This window comes from Dermacentor albipictus, chromosome 3, assembly GCF_038994185.2.
Source record: "Dermacentor albipictus isolate Rhodes 1998 colony chromosome 3, USDA_Dalb.pri_finalv2, whole genome shotgun sequence".
In the NCBI taxonomy this organism is placed as follows: Eukaryota; Metazoa; Arthropoda; class Arachnida; order Ixodida; family Ixodidae; genus Dermacentor; species Dermacentor albipictus.
Window position 1 is genome coordinate 14,120,219 of NC_091823.1, and position 14,076 is coordinate 14,134,294.

At 44.6% G+C, this 14,076-nt stretch overlaps 1 protein-coding gene across 6 annotated transcripts in view; it reads left to right on the plus strand.

Annotated features, from left to right (window-relative positions):
• LOC139057251 (pre-mRNA cleavage complex 2 protein Pcf11-like) overlaps positions 1-13,710 on the plus strand; it is an 85,484-nt gene extending 71,774 nt beyond the window's left edge. For all 6 annotated transcript variants that reach the window (XM_070535126.1, XM_070535131.1, XM_070535127.1 and 3 more), the window contains 6 exons: positions 3,727-3,910; positions 4,712-4,754; positions 8,723-8,826; positions 10,148-10,240; positions 11,792-11,827; positions 12,553-13,710. In XM_070535126.1, the coding sequence (XP_070391227.1) occupies positions 3,727-3,910; positions 4,712-4,754; positions 8,723-8,826; positions 10,148-10,240; positions 11,792-11,827; positions 12,553-13,224 (1,132 nt within the window). In that variant the 3' untranslated portion in view covers positions 13,225-13,710. The remainder of the gene's footprint in view (positions 1-3,726; positions 3,911-4,711; positions 4,755-8,722; positions 8,827-10,147; positions 10,241-11,791; positions 11,828-12,552) is intronic.
• Positions 13,711-14,076: the final 366 nt, after the last annotated feature.

Genomic DNA, 14,076 nt, shown 5'->3' on the forward strand with positions numbered 1-14,076 from the left:
ACTACCTTGTCGGCAATCGGCTGCTGGGAAACTGGAAGGAGAGAAACGCTTCCCTAACGCGTCTAGAAGTGACGCCGCCGAGAAGAGAGGGAGGAAGTGATTGTGAAGAGGAAAACACGCTATTTCAGCACAGCGAGCGTTGCGGGTGGCTGCTCGTGGGGAAGAGAGAAACGAATGATGAGACGAGGCAGGGAAGAAAGCTGCGCTGAAGCGAACCAGCCGAGCGGTGTCAAGTGTGGAAAGTGCGCATGCGGAAAGTCGGATCGAGGAAAGAGACCCGCGGCACTTTTTTTCATCTGCTGTTCCGTCCCGCGTTTCGTGAGGGTCTTCGTATAACGCGGGTCAGGCGTAAAATTGTGTCGGATAACCAGGGTATTTAATGCATTACTTCTATGGGGACTTCGCCAGGACTGCACTAATCCATCATAAAACTTGGGTCGTCGCAAAACCGGGGACATATGACCGGGATTCCACTGTAAACAAAGCAAAAAAGTGATGCTGTATGGCCACTTCCACGTTTAACTTAACGCTAGTACACTGCCATTGTGATCAACTGAATCACTATCAACATTGTCGAGTGCCACTGGAAAATCTCATCACCACTCCTGAACTGTTCATCTTATTAGAAAATTCAGCTTGAGAGTTTTTCTTAGCGTCTACCATATACCTTGTGAGGGCTTACGGTGGCAATTTTATTCAAACTATTACAGTAAAGCCTCATTAATGCGTGCACGCCTAAAACATATTAATTGCTAAAACGTAGTTGCGACAGATTCCCGACCATAGGGCCTAATGTATTGGCTGATGGCTGCAGTTGCTCTTCGTATGCCTTCTAGTTAGTGTGTTCCACTATCACTTTTTGTTGCATTCCACTATCACTGGGCTGCCATGACTTGTATGGATGATGCAATGCTGTGCCACAAAAGATTTTCCACCTTTTTGAAAAGCACAGACACCAGCATATCGATAAATTCGACTTCGGTATGATCACGTGGAGTGATCTCTATACAGTGAAACCTTGTTAATTTGCATTTTATGGGACGGCAAGAAGTGTCCAAATTAACCTAACGTTGAATTATTGAGGGTATCAAAATGCAATAAAATCCTCACTCCACCAATTTTATTTACTTTTGTTCACAATTCATTTACTTAATAAATATACAACCTTTGCATTTATTTCGCGCAAAGATTAGTGCAGAAACCTCGTTTATCATCATCTCAGGACTGATTAGCACTCACTGCGGCCTGTTCGGCCATGGCACAAGACCTGCGTTTCACTGCAACATGCACTTTCCAGTTACAGTAAGTCCTTGTTATAACAAAGCCGCATTACTCAAATTACCGCATTATTCGAAATTTCTCCCAGTCCTGTCCCAAATACATGCATTTAAACTGGAATACTCCAAGCATACTGATAAGCTGCACCGCTTAGAACTGTCAGGGGGGCATGTGTGTACCCACTGTGACGCACAATGAATGAATTGGTGCACAACGCACCAAGTGAAGCGTTCCATGCTAGATTAGCGAGCAACCCTCTCTGTTGCCAGCTACACCATCGTGCTACCTGTGTACCATTTTCCACCATGCTATGCTCGTGTGTTGCGGGGAGTGGGTGTGTACTCACGGCAGCGTTGCATGTCTTTCGAGCCTTGAATAAGCTGAAAGGGACTAACAGCTGATATTTAAGGACCTAGTTTTTTATGGCAGGATGCAATGCTCACCTTCTGTAGTGATTACACTTGCTGTGGTTACTTCCAAAAGCACGTGAATGTTTAGTAAGGAGAATTTTTTCAATCTGAGCAGTCTCTAACGAAGTAAGAGTCCCTCCTCCAGCAACGCTGAGAAGTGAATGATGTTGATAGCCCGGCTCGCAAATTGAGAAAGCCGCCCATCGCTCTGCTTTCACACAAGTGAGTGTAACTGAGGTTAACCACCTACATTTAGAGCTTTTTGAAAATAAATAGACTTTGAAAATAAAAAGCTGGTACAATAAGTTCGCGTTGTTGAACAGACCTTTCTTATACAGGGAAACCTTGTCAAACCGTAGTTGGCCGGAGCTCGGAAAAAGTACGTACTAAACGGTAGAACTGTTTAGCCGAAATAGCATGAGATCGCCCACTCACCTGTCGAAAACGGAACTCAGAGAGAGTGCGATGAAGGGGGAAGAAAAACATACAGTATTTATTCACTTCGCGCGACAAAAGTGTTATTTTCGTTTGATGCCGCGGCGGTCTAGCACGACGATGACAGCAGCCTCAAACTTACTGAAGCTGCGTGCCAGCTTTTCAGCCAGCCCCCACTTCTCGGCAAACACTCGCATGGCAGATTCCTCGTTGACGTTGCATATTTTACGTGCACAGGCACGGTGGAGCTGCAGAAGTTGTGGAATGCCCTTTTCATTGTGGGTTGCTGTTCTCGTTGCAACGAATGCATTCATGAGGCTGATGTAACGTGCAGCATTTGCCACTGTCGGGCCTGAATCGCCCTTGCTGTCACATTCCATGTTGTCCTCGTCACTGTCGTTAGGCAACGCTTCTACAACAATAGAGACCACGATGGCGAAAAGTCGAACTTCGTAGTTGACATCTCTTCGTGGTCGCAGTAGCGCTGCCGAGCATACTTTTTCGCATCTCAAATGCCACACACTGTAGTCAACGGTAGATCTCCAGCTGTCGCGTTCCAGTGCCGACTTCTTCGTGCCATGTTCGATAACACGAACGATGTCCAATTTTTCTTCTATGCTGAGCACCTGGTGTTCTTTATCCAAGCATCGGCATGACCCGGGTCCTAGCTTGTGCGATGCCACAACGCTCTTTGGCACGGTGCCATGCATGGCGCCGAAATGATGTTGATGTGGCTTCATGCGCAAATGCACAGGGCTCTTGTAGGCTATTGTTCTGGTCTCTGAGGCTTCCTGATCTGCTGGGCCACCCGATGGGGATGATGCACTGCTGTGAGTGCGTGACAAAATGTGGAAACACTACGTGTTAATCCATACATGCGCAATAAGCTGGCATGGTTTATCTGGATACAAAATGCATAATGTTCAATGGCCACTGGGTCGGGGATTTGACTTTACTACTTTTAATAAGAACTGTTTAAGCGGGTACGGTTTAACGAGGTTTTACTGTGTTTGTACCGTGCTTTTCCCCAAGTACGCGCCTACGTCATGGCTGGCTGGCCCGTGTCGTCTTTCTGTCGATAGAAAAGCCAAGCCAACTCATTGAACGCGAAAGCATCATTTTTCTACTCGCTACAAACGAAGGCCTGTCTGCACATTGTAAGCTAGAAAAAAAAACTTAGAAAAAAGTGTACTGCATTTCAATACAAATAAGAAGACCAGGAACTGTGCACTCTAATAGAAGGTCACGTGATAGGCCTCTTATACATCTTCATGTTTTTGCTGTGTAAGGTGCCAAAGTAATTTTTCGCTACTTTTAGTGATGAAATAAAATTCAATCTACCTTTAGTGAGAAAAACATTACTTGTTTTAGCCACTACGATAGGCAAACTTTCCATCAGCGGGGTTATCTCAATTCATTTTCTAAGTGGTTGTCTGTCCCTTTAAAGTAGCGACATTCTTCCTCGCCTTTCCTTCTTCCCACATGCACATTCCCTAACTGCTTGCCTCCACAGTTTGTTCCTTTTGATTGTGGTGATCATGTGCTATTGCTGTGTTGACAAGCAGGTGCATGTCATGACAGTGAATGTTGTGTTTCTCCGCAGCAAGCATCAGAGTGTGATCAATGCCCTGCATGTGGGCACCCAGTGTGCCTCCTGTGGCCTGCGCTTCACGGATGAGAAGTGTGAAAAGTATCGGCAGCACCTGGACTGGCACTTCAGGGCCAATCGCAGGGACAAGGATGGCGCCCGGAAGGCCTTCTCCCGAAAGTGGTTCTACGAGGTGGAGGTGCGTCACCAGTGTCTGCAGCTATAGAGCTCCCTGACTACTTAATTATTTCTACATGTATCTCAGATGTTTCTCGGCCATAATTGCATAGTGGAACCCTTGCGTTCATGCTCTATGCCCCTGAAAGCTCTTCTTTATTTTGCTGTAGCAGTTGTTGCAGAATTGCTTGAAATGTTTTGAGGCTGTGTGCTTATAATTAAAAAAAAAAGCCTTTCAATTTGTACATTAGGTATCTGAAAGTACTGTTCATTTCCAAGATGCTTGCAGGTAGGCGCTGGTGGAAGGTACCAGTACACAAAAAGCATAAAAGCATTAAAAGGCGCAAGTTTGCCGCAGCCTCTGTATGTAGTCAATCAGGAAATTGAGGGGTGGACCTGTAGATGTGTGTGCAGTCTTGGCTGCTCATGTTCCAGTACTATGCTGTGTACCCAATAAATGAGCAAATCCAGTCTTACTATGGTTTACCATTCCCCACAAGCTTGTGTAAGCATTGGTACAGAGATTTACAGTTAAACTTGCACTCATGGAAAACTGCATTTTAAATTACTGGTCATTTTGACAATGACTTTAGGGTACCAATAATAGGGGGGAATAACAGAAACCTTGAAACGTTGCTTAGAAAAGATAAAAATGGGGCACCTTTTTGCATCTGTTTCATTGTTTCTAACAAAACTCTTGACTGGATGCCAGTGTTGCAAGACAATACTAATAACTGCATTCTTGCTTGTTTGTTGATGCTGCTGTGTTCAGTTGTTTTGCTGGTTTCAACTGCGTTTTGAATTCTTTTGCTCATTCTTGCAGGATTGGATTCAGTTTGAAGAGATAGAAGATCTGGAAGAAAGAGGTATGCCTCTTACTCATGCTCCTTTGCCTAAGCCAATACAGCTCTGCATTAGAGGCCCTGTGCAGTTCGGCTTGAAGTTTACCAGCACTGTCTGAGATACATTGTCTGGAACAGTGTTTCTGCCGCTTTGAAGCAGCATCGTTTATTCTTTTTTTCTTCATCATCATTATCATTATCATCATCAGCCTATTTTATGTCCCCTGCAGGACGAGTGCCTCTCCTTGTGATCTCAAATCACCCCTGTCTTGTGCCAACCGATTCCAACTACCACCCGCAAATTTCCTAATTTCATCAACCCACCTAGTCTTCTGCCATCCTCGACTGCGCTTCCCTTCTCTTGGCATCAATTCTGTAACCCTAATGGCCCGCCGGTTATCTAACCTGTGCATTACATGACCTGCCCAGCTTCATTGTTCTTTTTTAATGCCAATTAGAATATCAGCCATACCCATTTTCTCTCTGATTCAAATGGCTCTCTTTCTGTCTCTTAACGTTATGCCTAGCGTTCTTCATACCATTGCTCTTTGCGTGGTCCTTAACTTGTTCTCCAGCTTCTTTGTCAGTCTCCAAGTTTCTACCCCATATGTCCACACCGGTAAAATGCACACATTGTACACCTTCCTTTTCAATGATAATGGTAAGCTCCCAGTCAGGAGCTGACAATGTCTGCTGTATGTGCTCCTACCCATTTTTATTCTTCTATGAATTGCCTTCTCATGATCAGGTTCCCTGTCGAATATAGTTAAATCCAATATGGTGAAGTTGGTAAAAACCGCAATTTGCTTCGTTAAATCAAAATTTCATTACAGTGGAATCTCGATAAATGGAAATTATTTAAATGGGACTGCCTCTTAAACGGAACACCATCCTCATGCTTGACTGGTTTTGCATTCATGCAATTGTATTCAGCTTTGTGTCTCAGTTAATGGAACTCCTGATAAACGGAAGCAATTTCCCTTGTCCCTTGAGGTTCCGCTTAAAGATAGTCCAGTGTATATTGAAATTGGATCTCTTATGGAAATAAGTACAGTCACCAACGAATATTTCTTGCATAGAAGGTTCTACGAAATTTTGGAAATTGATGAGCAATTAGAAAAAGCAAGTTTGCATGAAAAAAAAATTGCCATAGAATTTTGAGCAAGTGCCCTTTCCTTCCACCCCCTACCCCCCATGCATGTCGAAATTACCAGCAAAGAGGGGGATATCCCAGAACGAGACCAAAATTCAAGATGACAAAATTTTCCCCACCAGGAAAAAAAAATAAAGAAAGAAACGCAGTAGGCGTGGATTTAAAGTTTTATTTAACATGAACTTTATTAAGCCAGAGATTTGTTGGTGCTGTTCATCACTCTGAAAGCTCTCGAAAGACTCCTCTTAATCAGTCGGGACAAAAAAAGGTCGCAGCATTCCGCTTGAAGTCCACGGTCGAACGTGTAGTGCTAACAAGAGTTGCGATACATGTCAAGCTCAGCTGAAGTACAGGGCTACCAATAGCAGACAGCGAACTGCAGCTAGACCATGCTCGCATCGCAGCTGGCGGCACTGCAAATATTGGCATGTTTTCTTCTGCGTGTTAAATTATTACGAGAGGGTAAAACGACAACAACGGTAGCAAAGCACTGCTGCTTCAAAGCATAAGCAGTTTGTTCTGAAGCACCGTCTGGTGCAGATTGGAAGTGAACCGGAAAAGGCCTAGCGACGGTATTGGTGGTGAGGTATCAAGCTGCCGGGATGCCACAGTGTAGCCGCAACCACTCCTCTGTCGCTGAGCGGCCTCTTCACTGTGCTCTGTACTGTGTGACAGGCAGATCTCACCGTTTGCCAGCAAGACCAGCCGGCGCTCTGCGAACTACAAACGGCCTGCAGCGAGTTGCAGTGTCACTAACAAGGACGCAAGGGGAAAAAGAGAGAGAGATAAAGAAAAGATACAGAAAGAAATAATAACAAAAAGGCCTAGAAAACTTCTTTTTGTGAACTGAATGTGGCTGGCCAGTGTTGCCTGAGCACGGTGTGTGATAAGAGAGATTTAGCTTTTCCAGTAATCCGGTTAAAGAAGGCGAACTCAGTGTTTTACTGGCGGGGTGTAGGTATAGATGTGAGCAGCCAAAGCAGGGCAGCCACCTGGTAATGCAGAGCCCAACCAGACAAACACAGAGCTAATTTTGCAGTAATGCGTGATAGAGTGTATAAGTGCGACTGAACGAGGACATAAAGAAACAGATACACAGAGACAGCACTTCGTGTTTTAACCATGTAGTAAGCAAGCGTATTTTTTTTTCATTGCTGGTTTAAATTTTCTCAGAGGCATAATTGTGTCGTGATTCGCTGCGGCTGAAAATTTACATCAGCAGTGAAGTAGAATATACTTGGTTGACGCAATGTGAGCTCTGTGTGTTACAGCTCCGCCCCACAAGGTGACGGCACCTGTCAAGCCGATCACGTTTACGCCTCCCGCTCATTCGGTAAAACGCCCAGTCCGTCCGCATATACCGGAACGCTGAACAAGCTGAAACACTCTTAAGGGTATGGAGAAGGGGGTGGGGAGGCAGTGGGGGTGCCTTCCTGGAACGACGCGAAAATTTGAACTTCGCAGGGAAATTGGGGGGGGGGGGGGGGTGGAGGCTCTTCTATAGGTGTGGGCGCTTGCACGGAATTTCATGGTATGTTGACTTTGTGAGCTTGTGACGAGTGATATCGTTTCATGCCATAGCGACAACATCATCTCTTCGGCGGTACAAAGTCAGCCACGCTTTCGCCCCTGTGGCTGAGAGTGCTGCCCGCAGAGGGTTGGCTCTATCATGTAATTTGCTAGCAATGGGGAGCAAATGCTTCTTCTTGCTGTTGGTCGCATGATGCGCCATTTGAGAGTTTGCAAGCAGCCACATGCAATTCAACAATTTGAGCATCTGCGTCTACAGAAGTTTCCATTTATTGTCTTGGTAGTCCTTCATGGCAGCAATGAAATTTCGTTATCAAGAAATCATGTATAAACACACATTGTTATAGTGAGGTTCAAAATATGTTATGTTCTATGTTCCAGGAATTTTAAAAAGGTGAATAGTTTGTTATATCGAGAATTTAGCTATATCGAAGGTCGTTAAATAGAGGTTTAGCTCTCTGTGACGAACATGTAATTTAACAGCTGTCATTTAGTCTCCTTGATTTGGCAGCACTTTCTCCACTAGTTCAGGGAGTGCAGCACTTTGTCCTCAATTTGACAGTGCAGCACACGCTGCCTGCACCATGCTTTTCTATTTGACTTCGTGCTAGAGCCAGTTTAGCCTGTGTTCATGTTTCTCCTGTACTTGCTACTTTGAAAATGCAATCATCGTGCAAGCTCTTCATAGCAGATGACATGGTGCAGCATTAGTTGATTCACGGTGCACGGATGTAAATGTCTTTTGTTTTGGCCACAACAATCACTAAGTGTAATAAGAAACTGAGGTGCAAGTTTGATGCCTGAATAGTTGTCAGGACATGTTGGTAAAGGCTTTGTAACAAAACAAGCTTAAGTGCTTCCGCACAAATGGCTTTCTATTGGAATGCGTTTTGTGGTGAAAAAATATTGCATCCATGGACCCCATTTAGTTTCCACTGCATAGTTGTACAATATAGAAATAATGGCAATAACAAAAAGAAAATAGTCTCCTCATTTCACTCTGCGAATTTTTCAAAATGGTTTAACTGCCCGCAGCAGACGCCAAAGCTCATTCATTGCTGTGCATTTCTTCCGCGGTATTCAAAGGCCGTGAGGCGCGCAGCTGCACTGCACTCGCACAGTGTGAACACATGCTCCACTCCTATTGCTTTAGTGTCGCAGCAGAGCCGCCTCCTGCAACATATTGCTTCCAAAACGTAGGCCTTTGGCAATAATTGGGGATTGTTTGTGCAATATTTCCACATGAAAGCACGTTGCATGCATTTTACAAGAGTCCCAGTCATAACCTTTCCAATTTTGCTTTTGTCAGCGAGGAGCTTCTTTGAGCAGCAAGCCACTGTGGAACAGGACCAGAGCAGCAACTCGCCCATGGCAATCAAGAGTGTCCCTGCTTCCGGCGATGAGACTGGCAATGTACGTCCTAGCACGTGTTAGCACGTCTTAAAGCCACTCATTTTTTTTGTCTCCTAATTGATAACATTCAGTGCTTCTTTCCTTCTTTTTTCCAAGATCATATGATAATTTTAATGAATACAGAAAGATTATGCTTTTGTAGATTGATTTGATGACTGGCTTATTTGCTCCTTTGTATTTTTTATTATTGCAGTCGATTTCTGTTAATTCGACCCTGGAGGGACCAACAATATTGATAAAATTATCCGGCAGGTCAAACTAAACAAGATGCAGATAAAAATGCCAGAACGCACTGCTGAATTATTTGTCCGAACCTAATGCGTCGCCAAATCAAGCGCCTGCCCACTTTCTGTGTTTCCAAAGTAGAAAGCTAGCATAGAAATAACATTAGAGTGCCTAAACAAAGTGGAAATCTAACACGCGCCTGATTATTTAGCAAGAAAAATGGGCACGAGTCTAATATGTGTTCACAGTGGCGGCCGGTTTCCTAATGTCAGCTTTGCTTTGTAGTATTTGTAAGTCAGCATTGCTGCAGTACATTTCTCTTATGCGGTAAAGCATATGAACGCTGCGAAGGAGTTTTTCTTTTCATATGTGATTGCACTGTGCAGGCAATGTTCGGTCTAGTTTTCTTGAAAAAAATGAAGGTACACGTTAGAACTGGATAAATACGGTTATTGCTTGAAAAATCTTCTTAGGGCTGACTGGTGAAGTTCAAATTATCTGGCAAAGGCCAATTTTAGATTTTAAATTGCGAAATTTTCGACCCTTACAGATATATGGCTGCCGACTGGGACCTTTGGTCTGGATAGAATTAACCAAATATTCAAATTAACCGGAGTCGAATTAACAGAAGTCTATTTTATTTTGACTCGTCTCTTTATTTTGCAAATGACATCGTGACTGATTTGTCTGGGAAGGACAAGTACATGGCAGTTTGAAGCTTTAAATTTTCGGTCACTTCAACATAGTCTTTGGCTGTTCTACAAGGTTCACATGTGTAGATGAAGTGTCATGTTAATCAGCTGTTGTGTAATTCATGGTCTACTATAGTTGACCTGGGAAGGCCTCTGCTTTGTGTACAAGACTTAACTTTGTTTTATGAAAGTTCCTATGTAATTTACTGTTCCTGGGAAGCAATAATGCTGTTGTTACACAATTGCATTGCCAGCATGGTGTGCTGCTTTGTCGTGGGCAGCATGTTTCTACTGGCCTGCTAAATCAGCTTGAATACAAAATACTTTCTGAAGTGGATTGAAGCAGTGGAGAGAGAACTTGGGTGGCAGACAACTGCTCAAGTGGACATGCATTTATTTTCCAGACGTGTGCTGTCTGCGAAGAGGCTTTCCAGCTTTTTTGGGCGGAAGAGGAGGAGCAGTGGCACTTCAGGGATGCCATTCGCATCGAGAATAAAGCAAGTGCCTTTCTTTCTCCTTTTAAAATGGTCTGCCAGCGCTAAAGATGGACCCCTTATGTACTGGCATTGTGGGCATGCGCTGTTCCTCTATATAAAATGCATGATTGAGTCCCGCATAAAAGCCCTTTTTGTCTTGATTAGCCTTTACAATGTTAGCCTTTACAATGTACACCTTTTGACACTCTGAAAGCTACAGATGGACATAAGCAAGGCCATGAGCATCCCTGTCAACTGCTGCAGCATTTTCCATCATTGACAGTTTTGACACTTGTGGCCATTGTTTGTAATGGCAGTGGTGATAACATTAACTTTCACTAAGAGTGGGTTGTCATTTTCAACCTTGTGCGAACCTGCTGGCTTTTGTCGGCAAGTGCACAGAGAAAATTTCCAAAAGCTATGGCAGTGGTGCTGTTTATCTGTAGCTCAGTGCTTTTTGGTGCAGAGTATTAAAGGCCCCCTAAACCACCTTTGGAATTTTTTTTGAACATTTTAAGTAAACACGCATCACCTGTGATGATCACCTGTGGTGATCATCTTTCATGATCAAGACAGCACTATGTGCAGCTAGGAAGCTACAAGTTAAAAAAAAAAAAAACATTCCTGCTTCTCTCTGGGCGTTTTCAGTTTTTTGATCACATGTCGTGGTGTCAGTGGGGTAAAAGCTGTTGATTAGCCTACCTACGTGGGTCAATAGCGCAGTAACATGATAAGGTCCAGCTGTGCGATCCAAGGTGGAAGGGTGGTTTGCCCATCGTGCACCACTGATTATTTTATTAAGCTTCAATGCAGTTGGCGTTCTACAGAGGGTGATTAGGGGTGGACAATGGAGGAATCCGTTTTGTGTGCTGATGCCATCTGTAGCTTTTGCTGCACTGGATATGGCAAATCACTTCTGCCGAATCCTGCAAGGGGGAGGAAGGCTTATGAAAGGAAAAATTGACATCCACCTATATGTAGCATGAAGTGACAAAGGAAGCACACATGGGTTTCTCAGAAACAGACCTCTGTCGTTGAAAAATTCGTCCTGGTCTGGGATTCTAACTTGGGACCAACTCCTTGCCGGGACGGTCGCTAAGCTAGCCAGGAGGCTAGCAGATTACAGCACGAGAGCGAATTCACTTGCTGCACTGCATAGAGCTGGTGAGAGTATGCAATGAGGAGGAGAGAGTGGATGTGGGCAGGGTAGTGAAGGCGAGTGAGAAACTGTGGTGGCTGCATAGTTGTCCATGAAACACCTGCAACTTCGCTGTTACAGCGTTATTTGACAGATTTCTTGTGGCTGCATGTTTATTGCAAATTTTTGAGCTCATACTGGTTTAGGGGCCCTTTAAACTAGTTAAGGAATTGTAATTAGTAGACAGGCATAGTGGGCAGGACACGGCACAATGTCCTCAGCCTTACAGTGGTAAGGCTGAGGACATTGTGCCGTGTCCTGTTCTCTTTGACGTGTCTTGTCTTTAACTGGTTCGCTACCAGCAGACCTACTTTGTGAGCATGCTTGTGCACTGTGCTGTTTGTTAACACAGTGATGCACTACTCTGTTGGCAGGTGTACCACCCAGCCTGCTATGAAGACTTCAAAAGGGTAAATTATTGCTTTCTACTTTTTGAGTTGGCATTACTTTCTCTGCGCTGTTCTTCAGATAACGGTAAACTCTTTAAGTTCAGTAAACAGATATTTTCTAGTGAACTGACTTGTGCATCTATTCCTGCTGCTGAGGGAAGTGGAAGAATGAAGTCCTTGATGGCAGTTCATTTCTTGTCTCATTGCCACCTGTGCTTTCCTTTTATTGTTTTCTTGAATATGGCCATCATTTTACGAGCTGAAAATGGTGTTGCATCGAATGAGGCTAATAAAAAATGCCTTGGGTCATGTCTATTGCTGAGTCTTTGCTGGCTGGCTGTGCAAAGGCAAGAATGAGAAGAGACCAACTGGCCTTTGAGCGTCTACTGGTGCACTCCAAACACAGGTTATGTGCTTGGAACCGGCAGGGCTCTTTGGCTGTGCCATTTTTCTTGGGGCATTTTCTTTTTAATTTCTTTTTGTTTCTTCGCATAACTATTCCTGCCTCAAGTAACGCAAAGACTGTATGTATAAGAAGTGCTAATTTATTTTGCCACTTTTCTCTTGTTTGAGGTGACAGTGCACTTGTAGCTATTATGCAAAGTGTAAATGCTAGGCTTAACGGGCTCCTTTCTTTAGCTGAGAAATATGGGGATGGGAAGACTCCCAAGTGAAGCTGCCAACTCCATTGTGGGCGGGGGGTTGCTCTAAGTTGTCCCCATTTCTGATGCCCTCGGCGCTTCCAGGCGGCAGAAGCACCTAGTCCTGTGAAAATGGAGACTGAAGAAGCTCAGCCGGAAGCTGCCTCTCAAGAAGAAGATAAGGCCATGGATGTCGACCCCAGCGCCAAGGAAGAAGCTGCCAGCGAAGCGACGGCTGATGAGAAGCCCATCGACCAGAGTGGCTCCGATGAAAAGCTGCCCGAGGAAATGGCAGTAGACGAAGCTGCTGCCGTAGCACAGGAGGGTACTGAGGGTAATGAGGCTACTTGTGATAAGGGGGGATTGCCAATAAAAGATGACGATGCTAGTGGCGATACGCAGGACGATCCCGTAGTGGTAGTCGATAATCTCGGGGAGTTTGGGGTGTCTCTGAGTGATGCTGAACAGAACAATGACGAAGAGGAGCGCCCGCCTGAGACAATCGAGCCAAAGGTTGTGGTCAAAAGCACTGGGGGCATTGTGATGAAAGTGAAAGCAGAGAGCATACAGGCACCAATCTCTCCCGTGTCTCACTCTACGACTGCTGACGTGTCTGACACTGCCGAGGGCGGTGGCAGCAGCGAGCCGGCACCTGCACCCGACGAGTCAACAAGTGACGATGAAGAGTTCCGCCCACCCACTCCTGATCCACGTTTTCAGTCACTGCCGCCAGTGCAAAGGGGGAATGAGTTATCAGGGCTTTGCTGCATTATGTGACAGGGTTGCTGCTACTGCCAGGAGCTCATGTTTCATTTGGTTGGCCTGATTGCGCACACATGAGTTCATCAACGAGTATGCAGCTCATTTGTAGGTTTACACTAGTCCCCTTTTTAATGACTGGGCAGTGCTTTCACTACAGCATTAACATAATCATGTACATGAAAGGCCTTTTTTTTAGGTAAGTTCATAGGTTATTGAAAACGAGTACAGGATGCTGCATTTATGTACAGCAAGAAAATTGTTTTATTAAGAGCAGCAGTCATTAACTTTTATTTCTAAATTGGCATATGCAAGTGAAGATGCTGTACGTTGATACTTCTTGGTGTGTAACCCACTAAAGGTGTCAAAACTGACTCGGGTATAGGACAAATGGAACTTTGTACAGACCCAGACTGCCTTTGTATATAGAATTCTTGTAAATAAGTAAAAATTTTTATTTTCGTGTACAGAAGTGTACAATAAAAACGAGTCACCTTTCTTCAATGCTTGTTGGGTTGCCTTCTGTTAACGTCTTTTTTTTTTCTACTATTCATATTGGCAAGATGTGCTGCATGTATTACATAAGCTACTAATAAATCGGCGTTGTTTGGGAGTTCCTTCTACATGTCTTTTTCGCTAGCCATGTCGAAGGCTTCGGCCCTCCGTGGTTGGCGGTTGTACCTTGTTGACACAGCTAATACGTGATTGCCTCTGATGGCAGTAGAGAATACACCTCGTACGCTCAACGGAAGATCAAAAGGAAGATATGATTGCAGGAGGTGGCCATGCGTCCCCGGACACGGAGGTAAGTGCGCAATGCGCAACAATTCGTTTCAGTTTCGGCTGACCAGAGTCCAACTTCTAGGGCTC